The sequence below is a fragment of the Humulus lupulus genome, chromosome 8 (genome assembly GCF_963169125.1).
Source record: "Humulus lupulus chromosome 8, drHumLupu1.1, whole genome shotgun sequence".
NCBI lineage: Eukaryota > Viridiplantae > Streptophyta > Magnoliopsida > Rosales > Cannabaceae > Humulus > Humulus lupulus.
The window spans coordinates 53,376,093-53,386,415 of NC_084800.1; the positions used below are offsets into that span (position 1 = coordinate 53,376,093).

The following is a 10,323-nucleotide window of genomic DNA, read 5'->3' on the forward strand; positions in this document are numbered from 1 at the left end:
GATTCCATTAATAATAATTGTATAAAGGTTTCTGGACCAAGTTCTAGCCTCTGGAACATCGAATTCCACCAAACACGGTAGTGGAATCGATCCCGAGCACCCTAGGTTAGGTTCACGCGCCTAAAACCTCCTTAAGGCCAAAAATGCCCTTAAGAGCCGCGACCCTAAGCCTTCTATGCCGCGGCCCGCCCCTCTTCCTCAGCTCCCATCTGCTCCAGAGGGCCGCGACACACCAAGAACTAAGCCGCGACCCAACCCCTTCGAACCCAGAAAACTCACCATTTTTAACAATCAATCCTCACTCAAATCAACCCAAAACCATCCTAAGGATACAACTCAACTATCATAAACATCCTAACATGTTTCCAGTAGCATAACCCAACAAAAACCTAGCTTAGAAACTCATCAAAATATCACTTGAATCCTTGAAACCCATAAGCTCATAAACCCCTTAGATCAGCTAGAAATTCCAGAATTCATATGCTAAACTTTAAATTAAAGCTTACCTTCACTGAAGAATCAATCCACCAATTAGTTGTTGAGCTAATTCTCAAATCCTTAGCCTGAATTTAATCTTCAAAGTCAAGAACCCAAAAACACTTAGAACCCAGCCCAAAGCTACATAATTAAATAACCAAGAATGTGATTCAAGTCTTACCTCAACTCCTAATTGGATTCCTTAGCTAAAACTGAGCTAAACTCTGGGGTTTGATATTTTGAAAAAATATATTATATGAAGGGGTATAATTGGTCAAGTTTTTCTTCCATAAAAATTGAGTTTCTTCATATTCTTTATTTTATTCATTTTTAAGAGCTCTTTTAAAAAAAATTCTTATTTTATTCACCTTTTTTTCATATAATATTTAAAGAATGTAAAAAAATATATCAAGAGTGTGACATACTGTAAAATAGAGAAATTAAGGTTTTAGTGACGTGTTTTTAAGAATACGGAAGTGCATCAAGGAGTGCTGTTAGTCTAGTCTTCCTATTATTTCAGTTCGAATGACTTTTATTTTCAAATAAAAAGGATCATGCTATGAACGACGACGGTGACTTTGGTGCACCGAGGGCAATGACATCAGTGGCAGTGGCTGTTCACGGTGGAAGCAGTAGCCAACGCGCAGTAAGCTGGGCGATGGAGAATCTCATGCCCCAGGCTGATCGCTTCGTATTGGTCCATGTCATGCCCAAAATCACCTCTATCCCCACTCCATGTAAATTTTCCTCTTCTTATTTTCTCTGCTGTATAATCTGTACAGAATTTTAAATTTCAAGCTCAACTCTGTTAGGCGAGCAACAAAATTAGGCGACTGAATGAAAAATTAGGAATATTTGACCCTTTTTTTTTCCTGCTTCAATTTTGGAGACTTTTTAGTAATTCAGATTACTTTATCGTATTCTCTATAATAATATAGTTTCCATAGCTTAGGATTTGATGTTTTGGTATTTGAATTTTATGCTTCTCAGCTGGGGTTTGGATTCCCGTGGCTGAACTGGACGCAAATATGGTTGCTTTGTATGTTGAAGGGATTAAAGCTAAGGTGGAAGATGTTTTCATTCCATTTAAGAAGCTATGCAAAACGAGACAGGTGTGCCTTACTTTCTTAATTCTCTTTTAACCTCATTTGTATTGATTTTGTATATGTATAATGTAGTTAATATCTTTTGCAGATGGAAACTTTAATTTTAGAGGGCAACGATCCTGCATCCACACTTCTAAAATATGTTTCTGATGCAGGGATTGAATGCTTGATTCTGGGTTCTTGTTCTTCAAATTTTCTAACAAGGTACGGTGTCATTTCACTGATTGATGTTACCTTAGCTATGTGTACTAATTAGTTACGGACCGTAGAGGAAATAAGGAGTGAAAACGTTTTTCCCTTTAATATTCACTCGTGTGTTACTTACCCTTTTGAAACACAACAAATTTCAGAATTTCTCGCACTATTCGTTAAATTAATGAGTCTTTTTTACAATTCTCTCCATTTAAACTATAATTTCAGCACTTCACTATGGATCAGATCAGTCGCCTTTGATGTTTTACCATATAAAGTTCTATGGTATTAACAAATTTGAAAAGTTTTCTTACCGTCTCAGTTCGACAACAAAATTTCTCAACATTATAATAGAGTTTTATTGCTTCCATGACGTGAATCATGATAGCATGATGAGTGATTTGTTAATATCTCCGTATATGCAGTTTTATTGATGATGTGTATATGGAGTTATAGTAGATATGGAATGAAACAAAGTGAATTCTTCTTCTTCTTTTTTGTTATAATGCTAAGTCTCGAGTCACACTTTCATTAGGAAACTGAAGGGACCAGGGGTGCCAACAAGCGTTCTAAGTTGTACTGCCAACCCATGTGATATTTATGTTGTATCGAAGAAGAAAATAATTACTAAAGCAACTAATTCTTCATCTATTGATGGTATGTTTAAAGTGCTCTTTTTGCAGTTGATTCATTTAATTTGTCCTTATTTTATATTTCTTTTTCTTACAGAGACTAGCTCTGCACACTGGGTTTATACTCAAAGAGACAACAGAGAAGGGTTCAGTGGTTTGGATGAACAGGTATCCAGGTGTCGATCTTTCTCAGTAGAGTCTCAATTAAAGGAAGGTCTGGATCTTAGCTACCTAAATTCTGAAGCATTTCAACAAAAGGGTTCTCCTGCCAATTCTACTTTTCCAGAAATAAATCTCCAAAACTTGGAAAATAGCCTTGAAAATCTTACATTAAATGAATGCGATTATGCAGATTCTTTAGATACTGACAAGGTAATTTGCACCAAAAACTTGTCAAATATGCTTTTGTTTTAATGAGTTTTGCATAACATCTATTGAAGCCTATGGAGGTGTCTGGGGTGAGTTTTGAGATGATGATACATGGTTGTCTCTGCAGTTAGATTCACAGGATGAGGTTTCACATGTGCGCCAAGAATTGCAAAATACTATTGCAATGTATAAAAGAGCTTGTGAAGAATTGGTCCATGCCCAAAACAAGGTGAGAGATCAACCATTCTGGTGTTTGAGCTCCAAACTAATACTACCATGACTAATTTTGAAGGTGCTATGAAATAATATTCATTTGTGCTCTGGCTTTTATCTGGTTAGCAAGAACTGGCATAACCAATCTAATTCAGTATCAATTGTATAATGCATTTAAAACCATATCAATTGTATAAAGATGAGCTGGGAGAGACCTTGAGTTGTTTCAAGTGTATATTTACAAATTTCTGAATTAGCAGGTTCAGTTAGTTTCCTCTGCATGCCTGGAAGAAACACACAAAGTGAATGCTGCCCTGGAAAGAGAAGAAACTTTAAAGAGAATTGCCGCTGAAGAAAAAGCAAAACATTTGGAAGCCGTTAAGGAGGTTGAGAGGGCAAGAGTTTTGCTTGCAAAAGAAGCTTATGAAAGACAGATTGCTGAAGTTAATGCCCGTGAAGAGTCCTCAGAGAAAAGAAAGCTTGTTAATGAACTCTTTTCTAATGATAAGAGGTACTTGAGATACACTAGAAATGAAATAGAGATAGCAACAGATTTCTTCTCAGAGGCTAATGTGATTGGAGAAGGAGGTTATGGAAAAGTCTACAAGTGCAGTCTTGATCACATTCCAGTAGCTATTAAGGTTCTTCAGAATGGTGCAGATGAAAAGAAACATGAATTTTTGAAAGAGGTATTACTTTTTAAGTTATTATAGCATCTCTGTCTGTAAATATATTTCATTTCACGTTTTAGTTGTTTGTTGCTTTTAAATTTGTTTTAGATTTTCATAGGATGTGTCTAATATGTGTGTTGAACTTTTTAAATTAGTACTATGAATGGACTACACTTTTTATGAGATTAATCTGTGGATGAGATGAGACTGAGCCTCCTCTCTCTCTGTATCTGTTTAGTGAACCATTTCCTTTCTGGGGTTTGTCAATTTATTTTTGTTTCCTTTCAGGGCTCTTCTCTCTCTACTTTTCTTTTCTTTTCTTTTTAGTTTTTCTAGGTTATCTTTTTAACCTTTGCTCTGTTTACTAATAAACTTTAATAGTATCTTGTATAAGATACTGTGAAGAGGCTTTTTGATTCTTAAGGTATCCTATCAAAGTTATTATTGCTTTCGTGAATTATAACATGAAAGGTCTGTTTTTCTGTCATTGTTTTGCAGGTTGAAGTTCTAAGTCAGCTACACCATCCGAACATTGTATTATTGCTTGGAGCCTGTCCCGAGAGTGGTTGCCTAGTTTACCAATATATGGAAAATGGAAGCTTAGATGACTATATCTACCATCGTAATGGAAAATCACAACTTCCGTGGTTCATAAGGTTTCGAATAGCTTTTGAAGTAGCTTGTGGTCTTGCATTCTTACACAATGCAAAGCCAGAGCCCATTGTTCATCGAGACCTAAAACCAGGAAATATCTTGTTAGATGGAAATTATGTAAGCAAAATTGGGGATGTTGGTCTGGCCAAGATCATATCAGATGTTGTGCCTGACAACATCACAGAGTACAGAGACTCAATTATTGCTGGTACACTCTTCTACTTGGACCCGGAGTATCAAAGAACTGGCACAATCAGACCAAAATCAGATTTATATGCTTTTGGCATCATAGTTCTGCAATTGTTGACATCTCGTCATCCGAAGGGGCTTCTTTCAATGGTAGAGAATGCAATTCGGCGCGGTTCCTTTTTTGATATTCTAGATAAGTCAATTACAGATTGGCCACTAGAAACAGAGGAATTAGCTCGAATTGCTCTGAAGTGCTCCAATGTCAGATGCAGAGACAGACCTGATCTTGAGACTGAAGTTTTGCCTCTTCTCAAAAGATTGGCTGATCTTGCAAATACTAGTGCAGAAGAAGAGAGGAACAACATTCGTGCACTAAGCCACTATTATTGTCCAATCCTTCAGGTTATAAACGCTTGAATTTATTATATTTAAATATTCTTGGAAAGGTTAGTATAGATGACATTATTTATATAACATGAATCTAATATGTTACGTTCTTTACGTACCATTTTGTGGTTGATGCAGGAAATTATGGATGATCCCCATATTGCTGCTGATGGCTTTACCTATGAGTACAGAGCAATTAAGGCTTGGCTTGAGAAACATAACGTGTCACCAAGTACAAGGCAAAAATTTCAGCATTCTATGTTGATTCCAGACCATACATTACGATCAGCCATAAATGATTGGAGGTCACAAGCCACATTTGCGGGTATCCAAACTAAAGGAGGAGGTGACGGTTGAACAGAGCACAACGACTTTCGTTGTCCCTTGAATTTGGTATTTTGCATTAAGTTTGCCTTGGTAGTTGGTACTGAGAAGAGAAGCGTATATATGAAAAAAGAGCTTCTCATGTACATGTTGTGAACTTGCTAGTTTACCGTGCGTAATAGGCATTGCCTCTGAATATACATCCAAATGTTCCAAGAGTAAATTCTTGTATTTTTGTAATACAGTATATAACCTATGGTACATTACAGATGTGTCAATTTTGTTATATGGTATATAATATATTCTCTTCCTCTACACGGGTCCCTCTCTCTCTCTCTGGTTATTGACATGTCTTTTTTGCAGTTTCTTCAATCTCTAGTATTGGGTTCATCTCTTCGGAATTAATTGTGCGTCACTTGGATATCTTCACTCAATTACATGGAAATCGAACGTGCTCTTGCTTATTGATTTACTCATTTTGATTGATCTCCACAACATAGACATACAATCTAAATTGCGACGTTTCTTTTGATGACAACCCAGTATCAAAATTCTTCTCATTATAAAAAACAACGTTCCTAATATGTGTATAGATTTTTATAAAAACTACAAAGAGTAACATCAAGCATTCCTATTAAATCGATACCTAATTGTATAACAAAGCCATGGGTTGCACATTAAGATGAGAAAAGACAATAAGGCATGCCAAAAATCCTAAACATAAGACGCAATTGTGATGAACACAAGGGCAAGCATACACTAAAAAGACGTCTCTCAAACAAATGGCATAGTCAGTAAATCATTTTCCATTAATAACTCTTTAAAAACTAATACACGATGCTTCAACACTTTAGTAAATGTTCATTTTCATTCTCTCAAGAGGACCATTTCATCAGTTTCATATTTATTTTTTCATGTGAAGAAAATAACAGTTTTATTTATTTATCTAATTATCTGTACAAACCCTTTTGCTGCCTAAAAAGTTAATGCAACTCCGCAGCCAATAACTTACAATTTTGGTGGTATAATAGTGTTATAATTAAATATCCACTTGTGTAAATTCCAAAGCATTAGCATCTGGATCACGAGCAAAAATTGCCGGCCTCCCTGACTTGCTAAGTGTGTAAGGAATACCTGCACCAGAGAAATTGCATAATAAGAAGTCCATAGTCTCTTAGTGCACTTTAAAGATCTGAATCTGATCTTTTTAAAAGTCCTTTTATATCATCATCAACATAAAATGAATTCAAAATATTTATTTGCCAAAAACAATGGTCACTTCAAATGACTAATTTTACACTCAGTCTCTGATCAATCAACTCTTCTTTTTTTTTTTGGTCATAGCAATGATGGTCGCTCTGTCTAAAAGAAAAAGATTATTTTGCGACTTTTACATTTTTATCAATGAGAAACAGTTCATTATTAGCTGGTTTTGATACAACTCTTACTCGCAGTCACAACACACCCACTCAGCAAATTCAGAATTTCACTTTTTAATATTGTAATTTTGACCATTCCTGACCAAAACATGGACTGAACACTTGACCAATTGACTTATTTCTCATAGGTTCATAAGTTTGATAAGAATATATATATATATATGGATAATTAAAAATAAAACTGGTCAATTTGGGATGAAGAAGTTATACCGGCTTTGTCAAAGATTGCTTTCAGCTTAGACACATCTCGAATAGCAATACAAGTATGGCGGTCACGGCCTCCATGCTCAGGTCTTCCAGTCAACGGGTCAGGATTTGGAAGTTCCATCAGATGAATCATCTCAGAACCAATCCACAACCAAGCACCCCTGTAAGGAAGCTTGTCATGTGGCCTTGCTTCGTTTATTTCAAGGCCTAAGTTTGACAAACAGGAACCACTGTCAGAATTTTCAAATACCAAGAATGGTATATGCATGGGAAATGGTAAAAGTTTTTTAACATACCAAGAATATTCTGATAAAAGTCTAGTGACCTTTCCAAGTTCTCACACAACAGTCCAACATGGTGAACACTGACGACTCCATAATCTGCATATTACTAACAAACAATTAATTAACCTCTCACAGCCAAAAACCTATAAATGTATAGACATATATTGGGAAACTAGTATATAAGTACATAAAGAATAAAGATGCTGTGATGGTATATTGTTTATGAATATAAAAAACGATCAGATCACTTTTCGAATGTCCAACAAGCAACCGCCCCACCCATTTATTCTCTTTTAGCGATTTGTAGTTTATACCACAATTCTCTCCCTCTCTTTCTTTGGACAAAATATTCTCTGTACTTCCCAACAAAGAAGAAACGGATAATATTAATAAACTAATCTGTTACTTTTTTTGGTTTTCACATCATGAACCTGCTAGTCAAATTGAACCAGTGTCAAACAACAGCTTCAAAGTCCATGTTTAATTAAATCAGACACCAAATTTCAAAAACCCAATTTTAAATACAGTAGAAACTAAGGGCTAAAATAAAATAGAGCGAAAGGTGTTACCATTGCTATCGCTGACTTGAACTGATTGTTTCTCAACAACATCTCCTTCAACAGCCACCTTAGCTTTTGTCACGAAACAGAGCCCGTGACCCTTGATACTTCTCAAACTAGTCGAATTGAAAAGTTTGGATGATGGGTTCGTAGATGTGTTCTTCAAACTAGTAGGGTTTACCTGAAACCATAAAAAGATTCTTAAAAAATTGGTTTAAGAAAAAATAAAAGGAAAAGTCAAATTATAAAGAGGATTCATATGATGTATCTGTAATATTTGTATGAGAAATATTTTAATTACCTTGGGTTGGCAAAGAAGAGAAGGAGGGGGAGTGAGTAGGGAAGCCATGGAAGAGCAGAAACTTAAATGGCTTAGACTGGGGAAACCACTCGTGTTGCCCCTGACTCGCAGTTAAACAAACTCAAGGGACATTATGAGCCACCCATCCACCATTTCCTTAGTTGGGGGTGGTTGTAGCAAATATAAAAAACATATGAGATTAAAATGTGAAATACTAATACTTGAGGGACCATTGGAACAGGGCTTTTATTTATTTTTAATTAGCAAAAGTTCTTTTTTTCAACAACCAACATTTCATTGAAAATAAATAGTGTAATACATCCAATAAAAATGATGGGAAATCTTCCATCCATACAAGTTCATCCACCATGAGTGCATGTGCATGCATGCCAACCAATTCATAAGCATTCTTAATGGTTGAACAATGTATATGAATTAGGGAAGCCTTAGTAAAACTAAATAATAAACTTGTTATATCTTCTAACAAAAATCCAAACTCATTACAATAAAAGGATATGTTAGAGAAAGAAAATATTAAAGCCAAATAATCAGTCTCTATAAAATACAAAGGTAGTCTGAGTAGAAAATACTAATCCAAAACTACTGTAGTATTTTGAAACTTCTAATATAATTAAGTGCTTTGATTAGCGTGTTGGGAGGACACGTGCAGTAATTATGTGATTTATATTATTATATGATTGAGTATGTATGATTATGTGTTTTAAATGTGGTAAAAGACTCGCTTTTGTTAAAAAAGAGCATTTTCGTAATTTTGACATGTTGAGGGTATATTTAATTTGTTTGTGTTATGTGTTTGAGACCACTTTATTATGTGGATATATGTGATATTTGACTTGAGTGGATCCTTTCGAGCGATTTTAGCGGAAATGTCAAATGGGGATAAATATCCGTCTCGGGTTGAGCCAAAAGATATTTTGGGAATTTCAAGTAATTTGGGTGTATTGGTAAAATGGAATTAATGAGTGGAATAGTTGTGTTTAATGGAATAGGTGATCAAATTTGGGAATTAGTGGTGTAATTTGAGGTTTACTGTGAATTTTAGGCTAATGACCATTTTGCCATTGTGGAGTTTTAATGAAGGAATTTCAAGGGAGGGGTATAATGGTCATTTGACCATAAAGTTAGACAAATGAGCAGCAGCCTTAGGGTGAATTCATTTTCACGTTACTTTCCATTCCCTTTCTCTTACTTGGTTTTCTTCAGCTCACCAAAATACATACACAATTCGCAAGCTAGAGACCTATTCCTTGGATTTTGGGGAATTTTTGGAGTTGGGCATCAAGGGAAAGACTTATAGCTGCTAGGAATTTGTTTCAACCATTGGAAGCTAGGAATTCTGACTTGAGGTATGTGTTCTTCGTCTATCATCATGTGTAACTCCCCATGTCACTATGGCTGCTTCCTGGAATGACGACTGGCCCTGTAAACCAACACGTGTCAATCCAGCATGCTTTGTCCTCACTCGCACGCTTCTTGGGAAAACTTCCCAGGAGGTCACTATAACGCCCTACTACTCAGTGATTGTTACACTGTGTATTTTAAATAGTGCTAAACTCGCTAACCAAGTCATTTGATCATAATCGTGTAAATAAACATGATTAACGGTTTAGGGTTAATTTTTGTTTGTCAAAGATACAAACATTTCACTAAAATGTTTATTGTGTACATGGGATCCCACAATACATTTAACATGTTAATTACAATCAAAAAAGTTACTGTAGAGGTGATTTCCTACAATTGATTAGATGGGCACCAGCAACCTGTCAAGAACAAAGAGAAGAGAGACGAGAGTTCAATTGGGAGCACCGGTGGGGTGTCAGCCAAAGGGACTCCGACGCTCAAGTCAGTCGGGTTGTAACGAGAGCTAATAGAAAGTAATAAAATTAAGATATAAATAGTCGAAATGATGATGGATGAAGGAGTTGTAAAGTGGTCAGAATGACGGTGGAGATGACGGAGGAGTCAAGCGACTAGGTCAGGTCCAATCAGACTGACTAATTAGTCTTGCTTGACTGGATTGCTCAGAAATAGAGTAGCCTTCGTTTCAATTAGAGAGTAAAGAAAGTTCAGTGATTATTTCATGCCTTTTCTCAACCTCTGATGGTCTTATTTATTGTCCTCCTTCTCGTTCCGTCCTTCTGATTCGTTTGACTCGCTCCAAGTGGTTTCGTTCCGAGATTCTTGGCGAACGTGATGGGAGCCTTGACTGTTTCAAGGTCCCTGGCTGACTGAGTGTATCCGAATTCGGGTCCGGGTATGGTTTCGGGTATTTTGTATATGCGAGCCTATTTTACATG

General features: G+C 36.0%; 2 protein-coding genes across 2 annotated transcripts; one reads left to right on the plus strand and one right to left on the minus strand.

The window, feature by feature from the left end:
- Nucleotides 1-971: 971 nt before the first annotated feature.
- Nucleotides 972-5,529, plus strand: LOC133797250 (U-box domain-containing protein 34). The gene is made up of 9 exons (XM_062235092.1): nt 972-1,214; nt 1,468-1,589; nt 1,672-1,787; nt 2,311-2,432; nt 2,505-2,779; nt 2,904-3,005; nt 3,250-3,678; nt 4,159-4,905; nt 5,029-5,529. Exons 1-9 carry the CDS (start codon nt 1,037-1,039, stop codon nt 5,245-5,247), a joined length of 2,310 nt encoding a protein of 769 aa, XP_062091076.1. The 5' UTR covers nt 972-1,036; the 3' UTR covers nt 5,248-5,529.
- A 473-nt stretch (nt 5,530-6,002) lies between these two features.
- On the minus strand, nt 6,003-8,160 carry LOC133797251 (glyoxylase I 4). Its single transcript, XM_062235093.1, has 5 exons — nt 8,006-8,160; nt 7,714-7,885; nt 7,157-7,240; nt 6,864-7,067; nt 6,003-6,348 (listed from the first exon to the last, which is right to left on the minus strand). Exons 1-5 carry the CDS (start codon nt 8,051-8,053, stop codon nt 6,254-6,256), a joined length of 603 nt encoding a protein of 200 aa, XP_062091077.1. The 5' UTR covers nt 8,054-8,160; the 3' UTR covers nt 6,003-6,253.
- Between the last annotated feature and the right edge of the window lie 2,163 nt (nt 8,161-10,323).

Excerpts from the sequence above, each read along its gene's own strand:
- LOC133797251 (XM_062235093.1), bottom strand. The coding sequence starts at position 8,053 with ATGGCTTCCCTACTCACTCCCCCTCCTTCTCTTCTTTGCCAACCCAAG. Across the intron at positions 7,241-7,713 it reads TCAAGTCAGCGATAGCAATG|ATTATGGAGTCGTCAGTGTT; the intron begins GTAACACCTTTC and ends AGTAATATGCAG. Across the intron at positions 6,349-6,863 it reads AGCAATCTTTGACAAAGCCG|GTATTCCTTACACACTTAGC; the intron begins GTATAACTTCTT and ends TCTCTGGTGCAG.
- LOC133797250 (XM_062235092.1), top strand. The coding sequence starts at position 1,037 with ATGAACGACGACGGTGACTTTGGTGCACCGAGGGCAATGACATCAGTG. Across the intron at positions 1,215-1,467 it reads CACCTCTATCCCCACTCCAT|CTGGGGTTTGGATTCCCGTG; the intron begins GTAAATTTTCCT and ends TATGCTTCTCAG. Across the intron at positions 2,780-2,903 it reads ATTCTTTAGATACTGACAAG|TTAGATTCACAGGATGAGGT; the intron begins GTAATTTGCACC and ends TTGTCTCTGCAG.